This window comes from Ornithodoros turicata, chromosome 9 (genome assembly GCF_037126465.1).
Source record: "Ornithodoros turicata isolate Travis chromosome 9, ASM3712646v1, whole genome shotgun sequence".
In the NCBI taxonomy this organism is placed as follows: domain Eukaryota; kingdom Metazoa; phylum Arthropoda; class Arachnida; order Ixodida; family Argasidae; genus Ornithodoros; species Ornithodoros turicata.
Genome location: NC_088209.1, coordinates 44806251 through 44832900, shown reverse-complemented (window position 1 = coordinate 44832900; position 26650 = coordinate 44806251). Strand labels below are relative to the sequence as shown.

Genomic DNA, 26650 nt, shown 5'->3' with positions numbered 1-26650 from the left:
ACCAACGGAGAAGGAAAGTTTCTGCTCCTTTTCTTCGTGGTTAAGGGGTAAAGACACGCGCAGGAGAGCCCGGGGACTTCGTTAAATAGAGGTGACCAAACGAACGTATTTCGTTAAATCGAGCTCAAAAATACATTGGCGTCTATGGGGACGCGCTCGTGCAATGGAAATTATTCGTTAAACGGAGGATTTCGTTAAATGGACGTTCGTTATTGAGAGGTTCAACTGTATACCTTTCATTAAATGTAAGGTGTGGTACCTACATCCAGTCGTCAATGATGACTGTTGCTATGGTTACTTGCTGACTTGGTGAGTTATAGAGTTATAGAGTTGTTATAGAGTTATAGAGTTATAGAGTTGTTATAGAGTTGTAGAGTTTTTATAGAGTTGTAGAGTTTTTATAGAGTTGTACAGTTATAGAGTTGCAGAGTGTCAGAGAATAAAACTTTTATTGGCTCGAAGGGTCGAAGGGTAGTGACAATTCTCTCGGAGGTCTGCCTCTTCCTCCTCCTCCTCCTCTGCCGCCACCGCCGGTACCCCCGCCGCGACTTGCTGCTTCTCTCTCTCTCAACTGTTGCAGTATGAAGTCGTGGTCGCGTCGGGCCAAGTCTGCGTCTTCGCGTAGCGCTTGTATCTGGGTCGTACGTAATTGCTCGACTGCTACTCTAGCCTCTTCTGTTGGCGCTCCGCTTGCTCTCTTGCTTGCTCCGATTGTCTGAAGGATTCCACGGCGGCGACGGGATCGTCCGCCTGCATTACGCCGGCGGGTGTTGGTCTAGGAGGAGGAGGTATCTGGTTGCGCGTCCTGTCGCCCACGCTGCCGGGCAGCGGTCTCAATAGTGTTTCGTCTCGGTGCGTCGGCGCTTACCTCGTCCCTAACTCCATGACATCAACAAATGACTGTACTCCACCATAGCACGAGGGTGACAGCCTACAATTTTTAGTTACTTATTTTGTACTTTTTTTTCGTTTCACCGTGTCCATGACAGTATTATTTACTACTGAGAGCGTCCGCTTATAAATGCGACATTGGATGAAGGTTACTCCCATATTGAGTTGCTGGACACCGAGTGACTGAAGACATGTTCCTCGTTTTTTTTTTTTTTTTTTTTTTTTATCTTGCAAGATGTGCGCAACCCCAACGACGTAAAATTACTTGTGTAGTGTGTACACGTGACACCGAAGAAGCACTTCGGCAAAACTGGGTGCCGATAGAGCCGGACAGGCCGTCCTCCCGCAGCTGTGTAACAACCGTTCCATTACCGGAAACAGTAACGGAAACGTAACGGAAACGAAATTGAAAGGCTGGTATCAGAAACGAGCAGTAATGAAAATGGAAACGGTAACCAAAATACGTCCATTATCGTTCCCTGCTTTTGGGAAAACATGCATCTGTAACTGAAATTCCAAAAGTTTTTTAAAATAACTTTAAAAATTCTCATGACACATAATCTAATCCTCAGAGACAAAAGGGACAAAAAGTGAGCCTTCCTATAACATTTCAAGGTCACCAAGTAGTTCGCTAACCTGTTTTACTTTCAGTTTAATGTAGAATGTTTCATCTCTGCCACCCGAGAATGCCTGTGCACAGCTTTTCCAAGTCTTCTGAAGAATAATGGAGGAGAAAAATACCTTCAAGATATCTGTTTCGTTTTGAGCTGTTTCATGCACGCAGCTTGGACGACAGAGGGAAGTGTGTTAAACAGGAAAAAGAGTAAGGCAGGAGAGCTTGCAAGACGTGGTTTACAGCCAGAATGCTCGGGCACCATGTGCTTGAGAAAGTAGACAAGCTATGAAAGTGATGATGGTCCTCAATATTCATATCTCAGCGATTCTCGCTCAATTTATTGCAACACTGACAAAATATGCCTCAAAGTAATACACTTTTCTAAATCATACCATAAAATCACATATTTGTCACGTGAAAGCAGGCACTGCAAAAGGTTCAGTACGGTAAAAGGACTTGACCCTTCTGTGCTTGTCATGTGCGCCCCTGTACGCAGGTGTGGGGCGCTTCCACTGTATATGCAATGCAAAATTAATATTGCATATATCGGAACTTACTTTCTAGTCAGTACACATGCTATGGAAAGATATGTTCACTGACAAAGTGCAACAACTGAAATGTCGCATTTGAAAAATAGTCAGAAGCCTAGAGATCCCACATGAAAGCCTAATATTTTTCCTATCTGATGACCTCATTATAATATCATTCCTTCAGAATCTATCGGCGAATTCGGGTGGTAATTTCATGGAAACACGGCCTGACGCTCGGAAATTGCCCGCGTTAGTTCACGTGACCGTTGCCACCCAAACCTGAGTGTTGGCCGCTTGCATCACTCTAGGGGCATCGCGGTCGCACGTCTTCCGGTTTCGTCGTCTGCTAACCCACGTGAACTTAGATGTACCAGCCAAAGGGGGCTCTCACCGCACTTGGAGTGCGGATGTGACGACACCAGGTACAGTTGGGCATCCTGCTGCTCGGTCGTTTCGAAACCGGGCAAAAAAAAGTGCTAGACTGCAAATTCCGAGCACGCGAATCGCCCTTCGACAAAGCTAACATAACTGCTCGGGAATTTGGCAAAAAAGTTGCCATGTAATGACCACTCGAATAGACGAGTTCAGAAAATCCCAGAGTGCTTAGCGTCGCTTTGAACTGTGACCGTTTACTAATACGAAAGAAACGAGTGGCCTCCAAACTCTCCCATCGTCGTCCATTGTCCACGACATGTCAAGGTGAGGAAAAGCGAAATGTGAAGGATTATTCTTCGTCCCCTCGCTCAGCAAGGGCCCAGGATTCAAGGCGTCCGCAAATAGCATTGGGATTTACTGAAGTCGTCTATTCACTATATGTAAAGGATTCGCCAAGATAAACTTCGAGGTTTGTAACGAAGATAAAATAAATAAAAACAGTGTCGGGAACCTAAAGTAGATGTTAGAGGATGTATTATGCCCCCATAATTTATGTCGATACTTGCTCCGTTTCTCTGCGGATAAATCGTGAAAATTAATAAAACCGCCGCTGCCCCCGGTGCCTAATCGGCTATACCTGTGTTTCAGCTCCTTTTCGTCAGATGGCGAAACGGTTGAACGCGGCGTTGCAGACGACATCGAAACCAGGTGAACAAGCAGAACTGAATAGTCGTACTCTGCAACGTCGTGTTCGACCGTTTCGCCATCTTCTTTTTTATTTCTTTTAAATATTTATTTATTCACATTGAGCATAATACAATGTGGGTCGGCTGTGTGCAAAAAAGCTGCATATGCAAGCTTGACACGGCACATGGCCCCCTTGTGGACAGTGACAGTCATATATACATAGAAAAATGGCTCTTAAGTACATAATTCTCTACATACTACGTACAATCAAATTCAGAGTATAACACAGGGACACTAATGGGTGAAGCAAAGCAAGTACATACATGGGAAATACTTATGCATAATATAGGTTATTATTTATTATATGTTACTAAACATAAGTCTCTGGATTTCGGTGTGGTATCACTAGAGACTATGTTGCGTCGATTTAACAACGTATGCGCTTTTACATAAATTTTTTGGTCGCCACATTTTGTTCAAGTTCGAGGGACTGCCCAGTCGTCTCTATGACGCACGACGACATTTGATGCTAACTGATGTAGTTTCAGTAACTCAAGAAAGTAAGTATTATTTGTTCGTAATGCATTCCTGTATGCAATCAGGAAGCAATGTCGATAAACCATCTGGACAGGAACGATATTATATTTAACAAAAAGTGGTTCCACCGCCTCCGAAGGTAAGGATCTGTGTATAGCTTTTATGGCTTTCTTTTGCATTAAGTATAAAGAATTCAAATGTGTATGTGTGTGCTGCCGTGCCCCGGACAAGGCAACAGTAATTTAGATATGTGTGAAATAAGGCATTGTAGATGGTTAGTTTAATTTTGGCAGGTTAGATGTATCGGTTTCTATTCAAGATGCCCGCAACTTTGGACACTTTACTAACTATATTTTGATTTGATATTTTTGATTTTATTTGATATTTGATATTTTTATCTGACGGAAAGAAACTGAAACACAGGTGTAGCCGATTAGGCAGCGGTATTTTAATTTTCACGATTTATCCATAGAGAAACAGACCAAGCGGCATTATCGACATAAAATTTTGGAGCATGGATTTGGAGCGTCGTCTAATATCTATTTTACTTTTCCGACACTGTTCTCGTTTTATCTTCGTTACAAACCCCGAAGCTTATCTTTGCGAACCTTGTACTTTCATTGACTGCGCAGTGGAAGCAGTGAAGCTCAGGCAGTGGAAACAGAAACATAGACCGGTTTCGAAATAGTGCCACCTAGTGACCGTGAGCAGCTACGTCGGCAATGTTGCGGGAGTGACGGAGCGCATCTGACGCACGCACACATGTAACACTCGCCTACGGGCGGCAACAATAGCACTACGTGATTTACGCTCGCTGCTTGATAGATGCCTCTTTCTTTCTTTCTTTTTTTCTTTTTTTCTTCAAGTCATCATTGAGCTTCTCCCGCAACATGCCCGGCGCAGCGCAGTTCGACGAAAGTGCGACAAGTGGCGCTCATTTTTGAAAGGTCTCTATATCGACATGAATTGGCAACGTGTGACAGAACAATGAGCCTCATGTCATCAGTCACATAATAAGCCATGAAATACAAGGTAATGCCGTATCTGTCCTTCATTGCAATTCCTAGATTGTCACCTGCTATGTTGATGACTTAAAGAGACAAAAGCAACCACAACATACAACCACATACAAACGTGTCACCATTGTGCTAAGTGGTGATCTATGAACGATAATGAGCCTAGTGTGATGGAAACATGATGGAAACAAAATGATATAAATGATAAGGTGATTGTCGTTCATAGGTCACCACCTGCCATGGATGGCTGGTAATGGACAATACAAGGGTGCTCCCCAGTGGGATTCAGTGGGCTTCTGAATAAGACGAAGGTTATTGGACTTTTACTAGGTTTCCCTCATTCACGTTATACATGATTAGCTCAAGAGCAGCAACGGAACTGTGCATGTTATTACTAAAAACTTCACTACTCAGTTTCACGGGATAGGTGAGAGTGTCATGCAGGATATGTTTCAGAGTACAGCCTCACCAAGTATGCCATGAATTAAGCATCTTTTGAATTGTTCGACATTTTGACATTGAATGTTTGGTGTCGATAATGTTATATGTATATTCAGTTTAGATCTAATATATTCTTGTGCTGGTACTGTTTGCATATGTTCATTAACATGAAGTGTTAAAAATCACATTATGTATAAAAAATCAAAGCAACTTCTTCCATTCAATGTGCTATGGAAGACTGCGAAGAGGAAAGTGCTTGCACAAGAATTATTCAAAATTATTGATTCTCAGAGCCTGCGCATGATTCATGAAGTACTGCTAAACGCAGTGCCCGATTGCAGGATCAAAGCTTCATTGCAGCGACTGTGGAGCTATCGTGCTGCTGATGAGAAAATGATGTGCCTTGGTGTCATGATATGGTGATGTGTGCTATTTAACATATTGTAAATATTATGAATGTAAGCTGAAAAATAATGAGGTTAAAGCAACAAAAATTATATAAATTAATAACAACAGAGTAACTAATAATGACTGCACAAAGTATGTCATATGCTCTATGCACGACTGGATTGTTCAATTGTGATACGGTGTCACTATTTCAGGTCAAACACAATTAACAGATTTGTACTAAAAAATCAGCTCTATATAATTACGGTGGTCACCGCTTGTATATTTAGGATGAGTGGAAAGCCGTTTTTGGCCAAGAGCAGACTAGAATTATAATACTCACATCTAAAGAAAACGCAAGTGTTGTACAAACGTGTAGTATAGAAAACAGGAATTCTTGTAAATCTACCCTGTGGTGCCTCAGGCTACATTGTTTTCGTGCTTTGGGGAAATTTGGATTTAAGTTGAATGATATAGGGACTAAGAATCAGGTTCTACGAAACAGTGCATGGTGTCATATTTGTGTAATATTGTGGCTCAGAAGCCCAGCTATTCTGGTAACTGCGCGGCACTATGTAATAAAATGCTATCAAATTGGTTTCGTAACTGTGATACTACCATGCACATTACATTTAGGCCTGAATTCCCACACTTCCAAATTTCAGTTTGAGTACAAAAAATGTTCCATTTTACTGAACCAGCAATACATGCAACTAAGAATATGAAGACTGGTAATGACACACACCTTCGTAGTACACCACCTCATACTGCCACTTATGGCAAATTTGCATTGTGTTGAGTTACGTGTGACATTTTATTGAAATATGATAAATAAGACCAGACCCAGATCAGAGACGGCGTTTCAACGTTTCTGAAGTTTCAACGTTAGTATTTGTTGTAATGCTTGTTAGAATGTACCGTGTACCTCTGTGGATGCAACTCAGCATATGGCAATGCGACTCTCCTTCCCAAATAAATAGTAGTATGGAATAATGTGAGACAATATGCCTGACACTGACTATACTGTACTAGAAGGATAATCATGGACGAGACTATATGGGAAATAGTTTGTGTATCACTATGGCGGATATCAATATGCGATCTCTGGTCTGAATTGTAAACGTTATCCGTGCTCTGATGCGATTGTGCGCAAATGCAGAAGACTACCCAATTCCACAGTAGATTTCTTTAGATCTGTAGCAGGCATTCCATTTGGTTGCAGGAAAGTTTTATCGACCATGGTCTGATGTGACACGAACAAACAACTAATGGTCTGCTGCTCGCTTGAAAATGTGTGTATATATACTTAACTCTGTTGTGATGGAAGACATGGTCAACCCTCATGACAAAGCAATGCGTAACGGCACTTTGTGACGCGCATAAGATGCTCCTAATGTGCCTTGCGTGATGGCTGACACCTGGGCACAGCTGCTGACCAGCGACCTTTGTCCACACACTTGATCATAGGGTTTCCACGGAGCTCAAAGCCCTCAGGGCATTCAAATGCAACTGTTTCGCCGATTTGGTAGAAGTAACTCACTCTGGAAGAAATCCGGGCGCCATCTTTGATGCTAGGGTATTGACATGCTGGCAGACCTAAAAGGACAATGAAAAATCAGATGTAATGGATGTTATAAAGGAAGAAAATAACAGTTTGCAAGAGGATGCGCACTGTGCCTGCAGTCAGCTATTCTGTTTCCCAAGGGCCCTTGACCGGCATGACACTACGACACGCTATGACACCGTACAGAAGAATAATGCCCTCTCAAAAATTAATTACGGTTAAAGCGAGATTTTCAAGCATTGTTTTTACCTTTGTTTGGCGTAGTGCTGCCTCTGTTCATGTCAGGCAGCACCTACGGATGTGAGCACTTCTTGTGGTTCATGAACCTCAACAAGTTAGTCACATCACCGTGGTTTTTGCGTGCACTTTGGCAAACGAACACTGTAACTATTGTGAGGACGGGCCCAACTTAATTCCTACACTAAGCTTACAAGCTTATAGGAGCAGCAGCCTCTCCGGATATCATTCGCGGAAAATTAGAAAGAAACAGAGAGAGGTCGGAAAGAAAAAAAAAAAGAAAAAGAAAGTAGAGGCGGAACAGTTATGTACAAGAGTCAGTGCATTTAGTTGTTAAAGTCCGCATCGAAACCCATCTTCGAAGCTGATACCACTGTGTTCAGCATCGGGAAACAGTCTACCTGGCTAGTGTCTTCTTGATCTAGAAGACAACACAGCAGCAAGACAGACACACAAGAAATACCGCTGCACAACTGTGTAAATACCTACTACCAACTATCCCACTTCAAAGCAATGTGTCTTCTGTTTCAGATGTGATGGTTTTCCACTGGGGTTTTCGCCTTCACCCTATGGGAGTGTTTCTCAACCGGGGTTCTGCGGAACCCAGGGGTACCGCGAGTCTCTTCCTGATGTTTGGCGAAGAAGATTCTATTCAGCATCAGTCTGCGTAACTTGACCGCCTACCATGGCGCGCTCTCGGACAACCTTGTTATCGAACAGTATTCGATATTTGATCGTTGGCATTGGAATTCACATCGAGATCGTTGGCATTGGAATTCACATCGAGATCGCAGGACCAGGTTGCCACTGCTGAGGGTCATTGCTAACAGCCACCAGCTATGATCTTCATGGGCTGGCTCATCCCTCAACTCAATCCGACACTTTCTCTGCACCACGCTTTCGCTTTTCTCTTGTGCTTCAAAAGCATTACAAGCACTTGGAAAGCCATAGCTACTTCGGTGAAACTTCGGACAGAGTCTCCTGACCACGTGGACGTGGGGGGGGGGGGGGATATTTATTGAAGAAGAAGAAAAAAGGAAAGGAGGAAAGGTCAGACAGGCCGAGGCCGACTTGCTTTTGTCAAAAGAGGAAAAAGAAACAAAAAGGAAAAGAAAAACTGGCAGGGGACGATGGGGTGGCTCAAAGAGTGTCCTTCAGGTAGCGCAGGACGGCTCGGGTGACTGCCCACTGTCTGGAGTGCCGAACAGGTCCCAGCAGCGTCGCCAGGGAAAGTTCCCTGTGGCCTAGGGAAGTGAGAGTTGAGGCGAGAACGGCTCGGGGGCCGGCGTACCGCTTGCAGTGCAACAAAAGATGGCATATGTCAGCGACTGCAGCATTGCAGGGACACATCGCGGACGTCCGTCTATCCATCTTAGAGAGGAGCAGCGGGGCCACGGCAACATCGAGGCGTAGGCGATGGAGGATCGACCGCTGTTGTCGCGACAGCCGCTGGGAGAGGGTGAGTTCCGTCCTCGGGTCGATGGAGCGGAGGAACGTGTTTGCGCTTACAGCGTTTGAGCTAAACGCGAGGGTGCTGCGAGACGTCTGCCGGCGGATCTGTATCAGGCAGGCCGATGAAGTGAAAGGAATGGTGGTGGTCAGTGGTGGCAGCTGCCCTCTGCGCGCCTTTCGCCGCAGCGTCAGCGCGGGTATTTCCGGACTTGGGATTTACAGGCATCAGTCGCAACACACAACACGTTATCTGTGGAGAATTATTGTGAAAGAGTTGAATTAATCCAGCAAACCTCAAGGCGATATCTTGCGACGATTCAATAAATATTTAAATAGATTATAATTAAACATTTATAAAATCAGTTAGACAGAACAATAATTTGCTACTTGTACGGCATCAAGTTCGCCACACATACACAATATACAGAGCGAGAAAGAGAGAAAGAGGGGGAAGAACCGGTGTACCGAAGAGGGGAGCAATGAAAAAGGGTGACGTCTCGAGCGAAAGCTTGTAGCGTATCGCTACAAAAGGACGACACGACTCGTGCGGCAGAGGAACAAAAACTGAATGATTTAATTCAAGCGTCACCGCGCAGTAGCGGTTTGCGCTTGTAGCTTTCAGCGTCGTCTTCGGACGCACCACAAGCTCTTCTTCAGACTAGAGGAACGGAGTGAGGAGAATGTCAGGAAACATGTGGTACATATCGCCCAGCCCGCTAGGGGGCTAACACAAGATCAGTGTGAAAGGGCGGCACGTACTGTAACATGCCGCCCTTTCACACGGATCTCGTGTTAGCCCCCTAGCGGGCTGGGCGATATGTACAACATGTTCCCGATATTCCCCTCACTCCGTTCCTCTACTTCTCTCTCTATGTGTACGTGTACTTGGCAGCCCTTTTCGGATTTCCGTTCTCTTCCTACTACACTAGGGCAGAGTTGCCCCAGTGTAGTAGGTTCCTTGAGGTCGTGCTGATAGGATCTCCCTCGAATAATATAACTTGAGAACCACTGCTGTATTGGCATTTTTATTGGCACTCTTGCCAGCACAATTGACAATAATTGTCACTGATAAAAATATTTGGAAGTGTACGCCCGTCTATTCATTGTATGTGCATGTTGGCGCGGGTGCACAGCGCAGGTGCGTAGGGGGAGTTGGCGGTATTCCACGGGGTGTTGGCCGTCGGGGGCGAGAGAAAAAAAATGATCGAGCACAACACCTAATGATCTAGAAGGTCACCGGTCATCAGACACCGCTGGTATCGCTGTGGACACTCTTTGATGCATTTGATGTTGAAAGAAGTGGGATGCAGTCGTATCCACTGCTAGACATCTTCATGGAGGGCTTCATCTGTGTGGAACGTGTTTCCTCCAAGGTGCCTCCTTAAGGGGCCCAAAGAAAAACTAGTAGCCTGGGCTAATTCTGGGCTGCAAAGGGCATGAGGCAAAAACTCTCAACGCATTTCGGCCTGGGTTGTCGTGACCAGGCATTGTCGTGAAGAAGAATGACCCTTCGGGGAAAAGATCCCAGGCCTTTTCTTGTCAATTGCGTTCCGCACGGCACCATTTATCAACGTGGAGACACAAGGATGACACTCTGACACATATCGCGAAAGACAGTTCCCACGAACTTCTCCGCAGACGGCTACACCTTGCTTTTCTTTGGCAGCGGGGAAGCCTTATGTCGCCATTCTATGCGGCTTCTTTTTGTCGTAATAATAATGCATAATGCATCCAGGTTTCGCCACATGTGATGATTGATCGCAGAAGTTCTAACCCTATGATCGAAACCGGTTCAACAGCTGCTTAGAGACTGCCATGCGTGCTCCCTTCTGGTCACAAGTGAGGTGTCGGGAACGCATCTTGCACAGACTTTGTGGAACAGTAAGTGCCCGTGGATGACTGTCTCCACACTGCTGACACTAATATCACGCTGGGCTGCTATGTCCCGAACTGTTGCTTGCTGGTTCGCAAGGATGGTTTGCTGAACGCCTGCAATGTTGAATGGCATGACTGCAGTCGGACGAACGTGTTCATGTGGTTCATTCCTCTCCATATCCCGTCCTTCGCCAAGCTGTCTGCGCCATTCGTAAAGAGAGGCGCGGTTTCGGCTCATTTACAGAGCATACTTCGGCGATGAATACTTCAACGCACTTGCGCGTTTCATGACTATTTAAAAGTGGAATCCGAGCCGGCTATTAGTAGCCGATCAGCAACTGAGTTACGAGACGGAAGGTGTGACCTTAAAGGAGTAATGCTGCAGAATGTGAACATTGTACAGTCAATTTCTCAAAAGTATAATATTTAGGATAATTCTGCTTCACATAGACAAACAATAATTTGAGAGAATACAACGTGAAACACGAAGACTGCAATTGCATATGGTGGGATTCTGAAGACAAAAGATTTGATTGATACGTTACCCTGAGTCTGGGGTATGAACGAAACGGATGACCGAACAAGAGGACGGAACGAAGACTCAAGTCTGAGTCTTCGCTGTGTTCTGTTGTTCCGTCATCGGCTTCGTCCATGCCCCAGATTCAGGGTGATGTCAAAATGCTCGCTCGCTTTATATCACTTTGTACGACATTTAGTCCGCCGTGGCACTTTAATCACAAGCGTTCGTGCATGAAACTGCACATTCTCTTGTGCAGTTAGTTACTTTCTCAGTAGTAGAACCTCTATATAGTGAACCTGCGTATAGTGAAGTAGGGATATACTGTAGACCCGTGCGAATAGTGGTTTGGAAACCGAAGTGAATACGAAGGGTATAGCCATAGGGCCGAAGCGAACACGAAGCGTATATCCGATTTCAATATCCAACACGAAGCGAATAGTTGCAAAATCGAACGGTTTGCACGCATAGGCGGAGTGAAAATAAAGTGCAAACGTACAGAAAACATAAGCAGAGAGCATATATATTTTAATTTGCAGCGGTATACAAGCTCCAGACCTACGTCAGTGATGTTGCCGTGCAGAAAAAAATGTGCGACGTGAAAAAAATGTAGTTACTAGAGTACAGGCTCATTAGCTACAGATTATTTTTTCGGACCACATAATATGATGTATTTCCCCCTTAAAGAAGTGTACTTAACTTAGCTTGCTCCCTTTAAGGAAGTGTACTTCAACAGTGTCTCATGCGGTTTCTCTGTAGATTAAATGTTTGTTCTTGCGTGACTTTTTGCGCAGCAACTATTCGAATATGCTATTCGGTATAGAAGAGGCATTCGATTCGATTCGCAATTCGAATACCGAAATCCGTATTCGGTTCGGAATTCGAATTCAACATATAAGTATTCGCTTCGATATTCGAAAAATACGAATATTCGCGCCACACTTATATAGTGAAGTAAATCTGTGGTCCCATTTTTTGAATCCCGAACCATGAAGTACTGACAAGGTGTAAATACAGATATTGTGAAGTTTTCTAGTGGTCTACCGAACTTCACTATAAAGATGTTCGACTGTAACTAGTTACTGTAAGTAAGTTACTCCCGAGACCTGTGTCCATTGCGCTTATGTGCTTACACTGTGGTACTGGAGCGCTCCAGCGTTCATTTTCTTGGCAGACAACAATGCCTGTCCCGACCATCATATAATCCGGATTACAGGCAAACTGTATGAGCTCGGCGCCCCGATACTGCTTCGACACCTCCCCTTGAATGTAACCATCTTCAGGGGCTGGGAGGGCATCACATATTACCTCTGTGAAAATAAACGGTAAAGTCAATGGAATCAACTGTGTTGGCATTTGTCATGGTTACGTTACCGTCACAGTAGGGAATTGCTGCAGACCACTGGCCAGTATCTAAGCATTCTACCTCAGGTTCTCCTCTGAGGCCATAGCCTTGGGGGCAAGAGAAATATGCCTTAGAACCAACTATGTTGTCCTTCATGTCTACAACGAGAAGGCCATCCGACGGTCCGGTAAGAGACTGGCATTCTGTTACTGAAATTGAAATGGTAGATTTCAGTGCACTCTCAGTGTTGCGTAGCTCCATGTGTAGATACAAATTTATGTACTTTTTACTTGTTTACTAGGCATTTCGTAGAGCTCTGTTCCGATCGCGTGTATGTGTTTCGATCGCGTGTAGAACACAAGAACATTCGCATATTTACATTTATTATCTTCTCTTATTTCACCAAGGACATAATTAACGTTGAGCTGAGTAGCGATCACTGACGACGACTATCAGGAAACACACAAGGCCTCTGGACGCGCAATTAATTAGCAATTACGACCCCCACAATAATTAGGATCATCAAGTAAGCTTACACTAATTGGGGAGCATCTAACACGTGTTTAGAGTGTTCTACATGTTTCTTGATAGTCGTGGTCATAAAAAGGAAAAAGAAAATAGAGAGAAATAGAGTAGAGAGCAAGAATTTAATTGGAGATCTACAAAAGCGAAATTGTGCTGTCTCGGGTTTATTTTGCACTTAATTGAACATCAATAAAGATCTTGAAGAAAGCAAGCAAAGTTCGCTGACCATCGCTGCAACATAGGTTGCAGAGACAGGTAGCTACCTATAGTCAGTGACAACATAAGTCCTACAATTGGGACCGCCCATTCATTCCTTGGAAGGCTACTGCAAATGGCTACCAGCCTTTGTATGACGCCCCCGCTTCGCGATGTGGTGCCGGCTCTCTCTCCCCTCACTCCCCACTTGGCCGCGCCGCACTACATTCGCGCGCGCGGAGCGATTCTTGTGGGGGGGCGGGGTCAAGTGTATAACTTATGCTGTCACTGACTATAGTTGCAAAGCATCACACCAGATGGCGCTACTGCCCTTCTTGTGACTACCAGTTCTGGACAACATGGGATGTCAGGTGTGACGTCATCATGGCGTCAAAGACCTCGCGAGGAGCGCAGCGTGCCACATCATTCCATCCCAGTGCGGTGCATGCCAAAGGGAGTCTGGCCATTAATGGGACCTGCCTATACCTGAGGCTCCACCCACTTTTTGAGGTATCTACCCAATCACAGGTCGAAATACAGTTGTCTATTGTTACATCCATCCAGTACTTATACCTCACCCTTATTTACTGGGCGCTACCATTTTGGAGAAAATTGATGGATTTGGATGGAAACGGATATCACTGGTGACGGACCAAAACGACGAATTTTGCGCCCACTTTTATCAACGCCATCTGCGCGGAGAGGGGCATACTGGGAAGGCTCAGAATTGCAGAAATGGTTGCTGGCAGAAGTGATTGGCCAGGATGGCAGTACAACCGCTTCTTTGTAGCAGACGACAGCCGGCATGCAGTTTTATATCACGTAATGTAAGTACATCGAATCAAAAACGAGCAAAGGTGTATGTATAAATAAAATGCAATTATATAATGCAAAATCCTACGTATAAGGGTCGTCGTCCTTGCTATTTTCCTGATATCACGATCTTAACTAGGCCTCACGTTAGTGACGAAACATCCCATTTTCACGTAAATAATGATGGCGGAGCGAAAGTTGAAGCTGATTTGAATTTTTTGTCAAGAAATCTCCGCTTCGCTGCTCCAAGCACCATCCTCCATTTTGGAGAAAATTTGGTGTCATGGCAGCTCCCATGGAAAACGGTAACCAATGAAATGCGCTTAAGTTTGATTGACAGGTCGAGCCTCTTTTTTAGGCTCCTCCTAATGGCTAGACTCCCTTTGGCATACACAGCGCTGATTCCATCCGAGAGCCAGGCAGAGAACTGTATCATTATGTTTTTTCTCCTCTAAAAAGCCACGCATCTGTCCCCCTTGTCGTTACTTTGTGAACTAATTTCATTCCAAAGTTATTAAGAATCATGCCAGTGCTACTCCCGTCCAGATCAAGGGTGTGGCAGCACTATTGTCATCGTCAATACAAGAGTGATACTGTTTCAACAAGAATATTTCATGTCAAAAAACAAAAACATACAGAGGTAGATGCATCAAGAGAGGAAAGCACGCATCATGAGAGAGAAAAATATGGGACAGGTCTGAAGACCAGAGCCGTAGCGATGGGAGGGCGAGAGGGGCTTCTGGCGGCAGTGAGGAAGGGGGCGCTTCACGCCTACCCTGCCCCGGGCGCAAACTCGAGTATCGACGGCTCTGCTGGGGACGTCAGATCATTGCTCAACGAGTACCGTCACGTGAGGAAATATCGCACAACTTCTAGACAACAAAGGAAAGCAAGCAAATACTTGAAGAAAGTAGAAAAGGCACTCACCAGCATCTAAGTATTTCCACGTACATGGCACTCAGTGAAAAACGGTCCTCAGCATAAGTCGGCCCGACACAAAAACCCCCAGAATCAATGTTTGCCATCCACCAGTGCGGAGCCACACATCCATGCCCCGCTAGAGGCAAACAGAGAACTGAATCCTGGCGCTTTCTTGCTGGCCTCACTCATTGGTCGTGACTGCTCCCACTTAGGCTACACTTTTTCCCACTAATGGTCAACGCGACTGCTACGGACAGAATCAACGGGCGCCATCCACCAGTGATGGGTAACACCCCTGTACCCGCAACAGGAAAAGAGAGAACTGAATCCTGCGCCCTCTTGTAGCTGTCACACATTGCTCGTGACGTCATCCCATTGTCTCGAGGCTACACTGTTTTTCTTTCACTAACGGTCAACACAGCTGCTATGGACAGGTCCACCCGAAACAATGAAGCATTAAGCCGCAACTGCAGGATGTCATCACATCCTGTCTGCACCATAATGGTTCAAAGGTGTGTAAGTCTGTGCTAGACAGTGGCAGACAGGCGAGACGGGAAAGTCACACTATAGCTCGGCATAGGGGCCAACATCTCCCATGACGACCCAACGGTAAAATGGGAAAGGACTACTGCGACAGGCAATGCCTAGCGGCGCGAAGTTCCCGACGGGGGAGTGCGTCAAAATGGAACCACTTTGAAAGAAAAGTGGTTTGAAATGGAACCATTTTGTGGCTATTGTGGGTTCACTTAGTGGCCAGTGGGCTCTCAAAACAAAGGTTACACAAATATGTTGTCTTCATCACTAGATTAATTTCTTTATTCTACTATTAACGATTTTCACTCCTGCATTGCATTAGAAAAACTATAACAAAACACCCTTACTTCTCATAATCATTATGAAGCACAACTAAAATTTTAGGATACATAAAATTCTATTCATATTGGAAATTGCTGCTCCTGCTGTATAAAATAATTGTGCTATTTCTTAGATTACTAGCAATCAAGCGCTGCAAGTTCTTCACCCTTCCTATTTCTTCCTTCCACATCCTGTCATGCAGTGAAGCAGACTCACACCTTAACGAATTAATTTACAAAATACCACTGAAGGTGCATAATGTAAAACTATGGAAATGAGGAGACACCAAAGCACAGACTTGTATCTGTCCTTTTGTGTACCCTAGTCTCGGGGTTTTACATTATGCATCATCTTCACCAGCTCGTTTGCTTCCTAGCCATTTTTTCATTACCACTGAGGGTGACGTGCTTATCGGTATTTCTACCCCGCGCTGAGATACCAGTGTATCTGGTCAAATACCCATATCTTCAAAATTAAGCACAGCTTACTTTATCAACATATCAAGCAAAGTGAGTACTGTCAAAAAACACGAGCAGCAGCAACAACAACAAGCGAATGGACTGCTGACATTCTCCCCCCAGCCATGCTGAGCACAGCTCACCCAGTGCTAGCTTTTTGCATGCCGCGACATACCTCCCGTCAAGATGGCGCAATAGTTCATTGAATGTGCCTCGGTGTGGCTTTTACAGTGCAGTGACGTTACCGCCTGAGACAAGTTGACTCTCCTCAATGCAGTCACTGCAGTGCTGCAGAAGATCTAGAGTAACATTCTTCTCCATTGCCCACACTACCAACCTTCCCCATAATGAGCTAGACTCTCGCCCACTCTCTGTCACAAAATTGCTTGGTCCCTGACCACATCCAGCCCACCAACGCTCTGCGCTCAAAGCTCTCTTCACCTTTCTGGATACCATAGGACTTCAAACCTTTTTGAGGCTCATTATTTCATTCCCCACATCACCACCAGCAATGGGGTAGAGTATGGCCCCTGGCGATGAATCATCATCTCGCAATAAAGTTGTTGTTTTTCCTGACAGAACACTATTGGGTGGCACCAAGCGACACGGATTTCTTCTGCATAAACGAAAAACAAGGGCGCACATTCAGTGAGCAGTGAAAAATTACATGCACTTCTGTGCGAGTAGTAACATATCCAGCATGACAAAAACACATTTTTTACTATCAGAAAATTATTGAACAGCATAATGCAATATTCTCTGAAGTTTCTCAAAGAAAACTAAGCTTACATGACAAACGCCAGTACTGAAAAAAAACACAACAAGACAAACACACACCTTGCCCCCCTCTCGGTACACCCATGACGATAACGTCACACATTTGACGTCCCAGGATGTCCAGAACTGGTGGTCACAAGAAAGACAGTGGTGCCACCTGATGTGATGCTTTGCAGCTAGGTAGTCACCTGGCTTTGCAATCATCGACCCAGCGATGGTCAGTGGCCGTTCCGGACCGCTTTCTTCGAGATGGTGTCATTGATCTTCAATTAAAGTGTTTCACTCTGCTCTATTTCTATATGTTCTTGTTTAATGAACATGACTATCAGGAAACATCTGAGGACTCTGGACGCACGTTAGATGCTCCCCAGTTAGTGTAATGACTCAGTGGATGATCCTAATTCATGTGGGGGGGTCCAATTGTTAATTAATGACGTCCAGAGGCCTTGTGTGTTTCCTGATAGTCGTGGCCAGTGATTACTACTGAGCTGAAAGCCTAAGGCCGAGGATGTGTCGCTGAAAATCGGATTCCGTTAGGAGAAGTAACACCTTACGGCACCCTCCCCTCATAGCGAACACATCGTACGCTATGGCCCCTGTGTACGTAAGGCATAGCGCTTATGGTTTTGCGCACGCTTATAGTAGAAAAATACCTTCGCGCAGTGCGCAGAGCCAACAACGTTATCCGTTGCGCGTGGAAAGGCGAGAGCGTGGTGATTATGCGCACTGCGCGAAGCTATCTTTCTTTTGCGCCTGTGCAGAAGAAACAACGCTATCCCTTATGTACGCAAAGGCGATTGCGTTGGTGGTTCTGCGCACGTGCAAAACATAAAGGGAGCTTCGCGCAGTGCACAGAACCACCACGCGATCTCTTACGTACGCAAAGGCGACAGGTAATATGCACTAAAACTCTCAAATGATAATGCTCCTTCGCGCGCGATACCAGCGACAGGGGAAGGGTGGGTGGGCACGGGATATTTGAGATAAGTATGTCGCAAGCAGTGCATCAATACCGACTAGCAGTACTGCCTACCATACAGCACATAAACCAGATACACCACAAAAGTAATAAAAAAAAACAGTTGCCTTCTTCACCAGACTTATTAGTGAGTATAGTACCTATCGCCTTTGCGTTCGTAAGCGATAGTGTTGGAGGTTCTGCGCACGCGCAAGACACATGCAGTGCAGGACCACCACGCTATCGGTTGCGTACGGAAAGGAGACAGCGTACGTTGTGGCGTGTGGGTTGACCGACGTATTTCTCTTAAATTACATGATGATTATGTGGTCAAAAAGGCTTATCGTATACTTGGCCTCATTTGCCGTGTCACTAAAGACCTAAACGACCATGACTGTTTAGAGACTCTCTTTGTCTCTCTTCTTTTGCCTGTGATTGCGTTTGGCTCAGTTGCATGGAACTGTATTGGGCAAACGAAGGTGACACGTCTGAATAGTATCCTTAAGCGCTATTTGAATGTTGTGGACGTGTGAAACGTAGATTTCCACTAGTCACTGTAGACGACTCAGCTATGTCACTCATGTCAAATCGTAGGGTCAGTCGTGATTTTCTCTTGTTATTCAAATGTGTACATAATATCTTCGATGTCCCGTCTGTGATCGCTTCCATGCTCCGGCTGTCTCTATTCGTCGTCCTACTTTATTATGTGTGGATGATGTTGCCGCGTGTGAATCACCTGCTAGACGGATTCAGATTGCTTTTAACCTTATATATCTGATCAACTTGACCTTTTTTATCCATCTTTTATATGTTTTAGACAGGAGGTGCTTCGTCACCCCAGCCTGAATGTGCACTGCTACTGAGGCTTGTCTGTTTGCAGGCACACTGTCAGTAAAGGATTATTGTGATGATGATTATTATTATACTAAAACCCACTATTTATGCTCCGCTTCTGAAGCCTGAGCCCGACCGTCAGAAGAAGATTTTCAAAGCTTGTTCAACGACGCTTACCTTCACAATACGGTGTTACAGAAGACCAGTTCCCAGATGGCAAGCACGTCGATTGTTCAGTCCCTCTTAGCCTTTGTCCTTCATCACAGGAAAACACTACTTCAGTGCCCATTTTCGTGTTGATAGTGCTTACAGAAAGACCAGTGACATTTGCTATAGGTTCGCAGTGAATTGCTGTAAAGAAATCATAAAATAACACTAAGAAAAAAATTCACTGTACTCTTTGGCGCGCTGTCAAACGCGTACGAAATGCGATAGCACTGCGGCGGAGAGAGGATGGTCCCTGCACTATCACCAGATCTGTGCGGCGGAATGGCAAGCGCAACCATAGGCTGGTATAGGCGTCATGCGGGAACACTGGTTTTGCCTGCAAACACGATCCCTTGTTGTTGAAGTCACTGACTCTTTGGTCGCATTTCTAAACAACTGGTCGAATGTAATGGCAGAATGCTTTGTCGCACGCCACTGCCTCGCATTATAATACAAAACGTGCTCAAACAGAAGACACAAGTGACAGAACCTTCACCAACCAACACCACGCTTTCATACTGTAACGGCTATATTGTAAGGCGCTGTATCCACATTTGCATGCAACACGCACATACCTGGCATGGTTATGACAGCTATAGATGTCATAACCACGCATAGTGACAGATGTGGCTGTCTTTCTTTTGTGACCACTCGCCAAACGAGACCGTCCACTGCTAATTGTGGATTCCGTGAAAACGTAATCATAGTTCGTAAGTTTTCCTCACATTCGTTGCTTCAACATACGAGGTAAAGGCTTCTTCTGCTAACATATTGTAACGATGATAAGGACGGTGGGAGCATGCAACGCGACCCATGCTTATTCTGTATCATTCAGCCATTAAACGCATAACATTGTCACGACGCTGCACTGTATAACATTCTATATCTGCAGCATATTCCTCCACCTGACGCCAGCATCCCCGCCAGGGGCACTGAGAGGTGTCCCTGGCGCGCCACCTATAGTAAAATGACCGTTCATGTGACCGGATGTTGAAACTTTTACAGACGACGACAGTCTGACCCCAGAGCGTGGCTCGTGCCACATGCACTTATTCATTCCTTGTATCACCTGCGCACCAGTAAACATCTTCACCCCGTCTTTCTGTCCTGTCTTCTACATGGTGCCGTGACCAGGATCGCTTGACAGAACGTGAGGACGACAGAAGGATGCGGCCGACAGACCTGACCACAGCCATGGAACGACAGCATCTGAACGCAAAAAGGAACTTGCTGCGTGCGCAGGTGAGGGCCATCATGAACGAAATGGAACGACAAATGGCATCTCATCGACAGCAACCGACTACAGGATCGAGACTACAAGAGGACGTGGAACGGTTACTGAACCTCAACGATGCCCTGAGGAAGACGGACAACGAAATCGAGGTTCAATACGATGAGGAAGAATTCGAAGACGAATATCTAACGCAACTGAATTACCAGGGCGACATCGCGTTTGCGATTTCCAGGGCGAAGGCTTACCTAACCGCAAGACGAATGTCTATCATCAGCGTCCTGTCCTGTCTTCTACACCGTATGAGGGCACCAGTTTCCTAGTGTCAGAAACACGGAGAGTCAGAGCAGTAACACCCTTTGCCTACCCCGTATGCGTACAATGCCGTATGCTCGGTGCATACGCTGCTCTACTGCGCTTTCCGGTGCTCGCTGTGCTGGCATGCGTCATCGTCCGATAAGCCAGTGGTTATCGAAAGACGCCGCGCCAGTTCTGTTTTGGGTGTCATGTCATGTCTCCGACTGTCAGACGCCACCCAAGCAGGACAATGTACTGAAAGTCGAGTACGATAGGGGTGGACGGGTAGATGGAAGGCCTTGAACAGACTCGTGAAACTCGATAACATTGATAAGACACATACCGTCCACCCCTATTGCACTCGACTTTCAGTACATTGTGCTGCTTGGGCACGGGTTATAATCTACCCTCTGTGGTGTGTAGGAGGACACCGTTATGACCGATACTGCTGATATCGCACCGAGGTCACCCTAGGAAACTAGCGCCACCATTGTGGACGATCGGCGCCTGTGTGATTCGAGATCATTGGGCAGGCATGTAGTACATACATAGGAGGCAACGCCTATACTATACTCCGGGACTACTCAAGAACTGCAGACGTAGGGGTGTATAACCGCCAGCGGAAATAGTAGTCCGCACATTGAGATTGGGGAGTACGAGAAGGTGGCGGACACCAGGCAAACGTGGAAGCTGATTCACATGTTGTGTTAGCGCGAATGTCTTGTGTGTTTGCTGTAAAAACATGCAAATGTGCTGCGAGTTCGTCGGCTCCAACGAGTACTTTCTCAACATTGTAAATGTAAACCCAAAAGCTTGAAGTATGCGGGCGTACTACGGTGTGTGACTCGAAAGAGTTATATGCGCCCGCCAATCCAGTCACAGAAGTCTTAAGATTTGCGGGCATAGTAGACCTGTAGGAGCTGGCTTGTCCCGAAGTATATAGCGATAATGTAGCTGCATGTTTTCGCGCTCTGTTCAGTAAATATGGTAACTAACTATCCCTTCCGCTTAGCTGCATGATCATACTTTCCATAGCTTCTAAATCTGTTAAATACGGAGAATGCTGTAGCTATAGCTATTGTTTAGCAACCAAGGATAAAAGCAGTGTATGTAGAACTACCTGCACATACGTGCAGCCTACCACACATACCTGCAACTATAATGTCCACTGAATGCCGGTGACCCATGGGCGTAACACACGTGAAACGACCAGAGTCATCCTTCTTTGCATGGTAGATAGAGAGCCTGTATTCCAACTGAGAATCTCGGTTGGGTTCAGTGGTCCAGCCTGTGCAGAGAAAGTCACGATTTATTTAAGTCACAATCACCTCGGGTTGTCGGTTAGAAGAATGAATAAATGACAGGATTAGAGCTATACAATGGCCGTTCAAGGTTGACCGGTACACTCAATGCTTTAAATATATGACTAATGGAAAATTCGGGAAGCACCGAACTACATCAGTTTTTGAAAGTATTCACCGTGCGCGTCTAGATACACATCGCTTCCATCACTGCGGCAACTCTTTGATGCCATTGGAGTACAAAGAATTGGGCTGCTATTGTAGCCACTGCAGGACGTCTTTCTGGAGGGCTTCATCTGTGTGGGCTTCATCTGAGTCTTTCCTCAAAGGTGCTCTTAGAGGGGCCCAAACAAAGGGTAATCGCTTGGGGGCTAGGTCTGGGCTGTTAGGGGTATGGGGCAAAACCTCCCAGCATATTTCGGACAGGGTTGCTACGGTTAAATTCGCCGTGTGAGGCCGGGCATTGTCATGAAGAACATTGACCATTCCGGAAGACGTCCCAGGCCTCTTCTTGCAAATTGCCTTTCGCACAGCACCGTTTATCAACGTGTAGTAGTAGTGGGTACTAATCATGACCCCCTGCTCAAGGAAGTACAGATGGATGACACCGCGCATGTCCCTGAAGACAGTTCCCATGCAGCCGTTCCATGCTGCTACTTTTTGTCTCTCTGGTGAAATGGGGTTCATGTTCCATCACATGTGATGATTTATGGCAAAAATTGCCTCCCCCCCCCCCCTCGGTTGAAACGGGTTCAGCAGCTGCTCAGAGACTGCCATGCGTGTTCCCTTCTGACCACAAGTGAGGTGTTGGAGAAGCCCGTCTTGCACAGATGTTGCGGAACAGTAAGTGCTCGTGAATAAATGTCTCCACACTGCCGACACTATTATGCTGGGCTGCAATGTCCGGAACTGTTACTCGTCGGTGCTCGATGATGGCTTGCTAAGCGCCTCCGATGCTCACTGGCGTGGCTGCAGTCGGACGAGCGTGTCCATGCGGGTCATTCGTCACCACATCCCGTCCTTCACCAAACTGTCCGCACCCTTCGTACACTCTTTACCTTGACAAAGTTTGTTCCTCATATAACGCTTGTAATCTTTGCAAAATATCTGCAGCTTGGACATTAATTCTCCTGCACAAAGACATTGATTATGCATCGCTGTTCCACAGATACAGACGCACTGCTCGCCGCCATGATGGCTGCCGCTGCAGCTGACCCGAGAAGGATTGCACATCGTCCTCCAAAAGTTTCATTCAACTACATTTACTCCCTGATTTTTTTTCGAGCAGAAGTGTCGGGCAACCTTGAAAGACCCTTGTAAAACAGTCTTGAGCGGTATTACACATCATTAGGAAATATTCGCGATTAGCTGTTAAAGCATGTAGAAGGCGCATTCTTTCTGCATAAATGTTTTCGATTAAATGGCTATTCCCTTTAGTGCAAAAAACGAACATCGACTTTTTTTTTTTTTTACTTCCGTGTTAGCGCCGTGAAGCAACTGTGGCTATGAGGGGCGTACAGACGTGGACAGAAGAAGAAAGGACAGCACGAAACAAGGGAGTTAGCATGCGTCCTAGGCCGACGAACACCCGAAATGCTCATGTGCTGCCTATATTTGCTCCAAAAGGCACGATAGTGCACCCAGATAGTTCAGTATAACCCTCCCCTTGCCTCCCCTGAATTTCTGTCGTCAGATAGTATAGTTGTTAGAGCGTCACTTAAAAGACGCACCACCTATGTATATTCTGTCTTTTTGTATATCTCTATGTTGTATGTTCTGTTCTGGTGATATTTGCTCCAAAACTCCTATGCACCGAAGTGCACGTGCGCTCAAGTGTCTGCGTGTCGAAAAAAAATACAGGACGGTTACGGTTGGGCAGCGCGAATTTCAGCGGTAGCTGTTGTGTTTGGATGTTGACACTTTTATTGCTGATATATGCGCAACTACAGGGTGTGTGCAGAAAAACGTGACCCGCATTTTTACATGTCACTCGTTGTCTACTTAGCCGAGGAACTTCCGGTAGCGTACGATGGCGTATTTTATGGCAAGATTTCACTTTTTATATGTATTTATGCGTGCGAAAGCTACAAATAAAAGAAAAAGAACAAAAAATAACCAGAGCGCGGAAACATCGGCTTCCATGCATTAGAATAGGGCGGTCATGACAGTGCATGGTAGTGCATGACGGTCTCAGGAGAGTTATGTGCAGGCACCGCTAGTGGTACTACCGATGAGCATCGATGTGGGACATCGTTTCGATTTCTGTACCGATAGCTCCCTAGCCGTACCTGAACACAACTCTGCCATGTTGCACGGAGCTCTTCTGATGCACGGAGGCCGAAGTTTTCGTTGCTCTGTCTATTTTTTAAGCTTAATATGGCTTCCACGACTTTTCTGCAGATTTCGCACGCATAAATGCGCCATCGTGCGTCACCGGAAGTTCGTTAATTATGTAGACAACAAGCTATGTGCCTAAATGCGGGTCACGTTTTTCTGCACACACCCTGTATTATAATGCTAGGCAGCGGCGTGCGATAAAGCGCGCCGCCATTACACTGGGACAGATGTTTCGGCGTACCAAATAGTTCAAGAAAAAGCGTACGCATTCGAAGGCGAAGCCGGTGCTCTCGCACGAGGCCCAAACTAGCCAATGGTCGGCTTGCCATTGCGCAAGCCGGATGTTATGCACGGATCATGTACGGTGACAGCGCAGGGACCATCGTCCGTCTTCCGCAATGCGATCGCATTTAGTACGTGTTTGACAGTGCGCAAAAGAGTATAATATAAGAGTGACGTTTTGCCTTGCTAGGGAGCGGCGTACGACAAAGGGACTAATTTAGAAATGCACACCAAACAGTACAGTGACTTCAACAAGAAGTCAACGCGTTTGCGGGCGAAACCCGTGTTCCCGCACGAAGCCCATACCAGCCTATGGTCGGCCTTGCTATTGCGCCGCACGGATGTCATGTACTGTGACAGCGTTGGGACCACCGTCATTTTGCCGCTACGCTATCGCATTTCGTACGCGTTTGACAGTGCGACAAAGAGTACAGTTTTCTTTTTTATTCCGTGTTTGCGCCGCGAAGCAACCATGGCTATGAGAGGCGTACAAACGTGGACAGATGGAGAGAGGACAGCACGAATGAGGGGGGGACAGGGGAGCTGGTCTGCGTCCTATGTCGACTTAGGTGGAACTCTGCCGACATTCGTCTAGAAAGTGTGCCGCAGAACCGAGGCACAGACTCAGATGGCACAGCAGGTAGTAGGATTGCAAGTCACCACCTGCCAACGTTCAGCACAACTTTGGCTACCACCAACGAGAGGACGCTTTTGCACACTCGTGTAGGCTTCAAACGAGAAGGGTTTATTTTGTCCTGCATTACACACACATATATGCAGGAGTAGGTTAACTTAGAGTATGCGCGTTGCTGCGCGTGATCATGTTCTGTTCGTTGCTCCTTGGGAAGTGTCTGTTCTCCCTCTCTGTACATGGTTGCCAACCGTAATTCTATCGGCGGGCTACTATAAGCGTGAAACCAAAACTAAGTCTTGTATTTTATATACTTATTATTATTATACTTATTATATACTCGGCCATGCCACACGTCGCTGGGTGTCTGCACAGCGCCTCTCACGTTATGTCGTCTGGCAACGAGGACGCCGCGGAGTTACTGCGTAGGCGGAGTGCTCCGGAGTATTCGCGCATGTATAGGGTTCGCAGGTGTGCCTCAGGTGTGTCGCGCAAACTCGCGTCGCGACAACTCTGCTCATATGGCAACTTATTGTCGGGTTTGGTGTGACACAAATTCTGTACGGTCGCACAGCAGGGGCCGCCCTTCGTCAGCTGCAACGTTATCACATTTCGTATTTTTTTAACAATTACCATTATGGTAGGAAAGTGTGAATTTTGTGGTAGTTTCGGGTAAATTTAACATGCGCTTTCTGTTTAAGGTGTAGAAGCCGCACGGTCCGTCACCGATGCAGTCCCATCGTCATCTTCCATCATCGCTCGGGCGCGCCTGCCCGTGCGACCGAGGTTTCGTTATCGATACGCGCTCGTCAGCAATCTTCTTCTTCTTCTTCGTCCCACGGAGAATGGCCATTAGCCCCAAGGGAGATCGGCCAGGGCTATGAGGACGTCCAACGGTACTATAACTTGACCGTGACAATCATGAAAAATCCAGTTCCATTGTAGAGCACTTCTTCTTCACTATCTGAGCGGGAGTTGGAACTTGGTGGTTCCCCAAAAGAGCGCCCGTAGCTCCATTTCTTGTGAGTTTCGCCAATATGGCAGTGACCATCATACGTTACACTCTGTAGTGAGCATCACATGTACTATTGCACGGTCTCTTGCCTACCTAGGCTCTACATTTTGGTGACCCGGACGTGCCAGACCGCTACCCCCCCATTCAAGATTTCACGTGCATGGCACTCGGGTTTTCTTCAAAATTGATTTGATCCATTCAAACCATCAGATCACAGTCCACACCCCTGATATTCCGGAGACAGCCATCGTTACACCTTTCGGCCTCTTCGAGTACGTCCGTATACGATTCGGCCTACGCAACCCCGCATAAACCTTTCAGCAGTTTATTGACACTATGTTACTCGGCCTCGACTACGCGTTTGCCTATTTGGACGATATTCTTGTCACAATCAAGACGGGCGAAGAACATCTTGAACACTTGCGTCAGCTGTTTTCATGGCTTGGAGAATACGGCGTCGTCATCAACCCTGCGAAATGTGGATTTGGCGTCACGACCCTCATTCTTGGGCCACACCATCACGCCCAACGGCATCCGTCTTCT

At 46.1% G+C, this 26650-nt stretch overlaps 1 protein-coding gene across 5 annotated transcripts in view; it reads right to left on the bottom strand.

Moving 5' to 3' along the window:
* Positions 1-3036: 3036 nt before the first annotated feature.
* LOC135369087 (sushi, von Willebrand factor type A, EGF and pentraxin domain-containing protein 1-like) overlaps positions 3037-26650 on the bottom strand; it is a 189071-nt gene continuing 165457 nt past the window's right edge. For all 5 annotated transcript variants that reach the window (XM_064602745.1, XM_064602746.1, XM_064602747.1 and 2 more), the window contains 5 exons: positions 21692-21829; positions 18984-19157; positions 12500-12679; positions 12259-12435; positions 3037-7076 (listed from right to left, as the gene is read on the bottom strand). In XM_064602745.1, the coding sequence (XP_064458815.1) occupies positions 6871-7076; positions 12259-12435; positions 12500-12679; positions 18984-19157; positions 21692-21829 (875 nt within the window). In that variant the 3' untranslated portion in view covers positions 3037-6870. The remainder of the gene's footprint in view (positions 7077-12258; positions 12436-12499; positions 12680-18983; positions 19158-21691; positions 21830-26650) is intronic.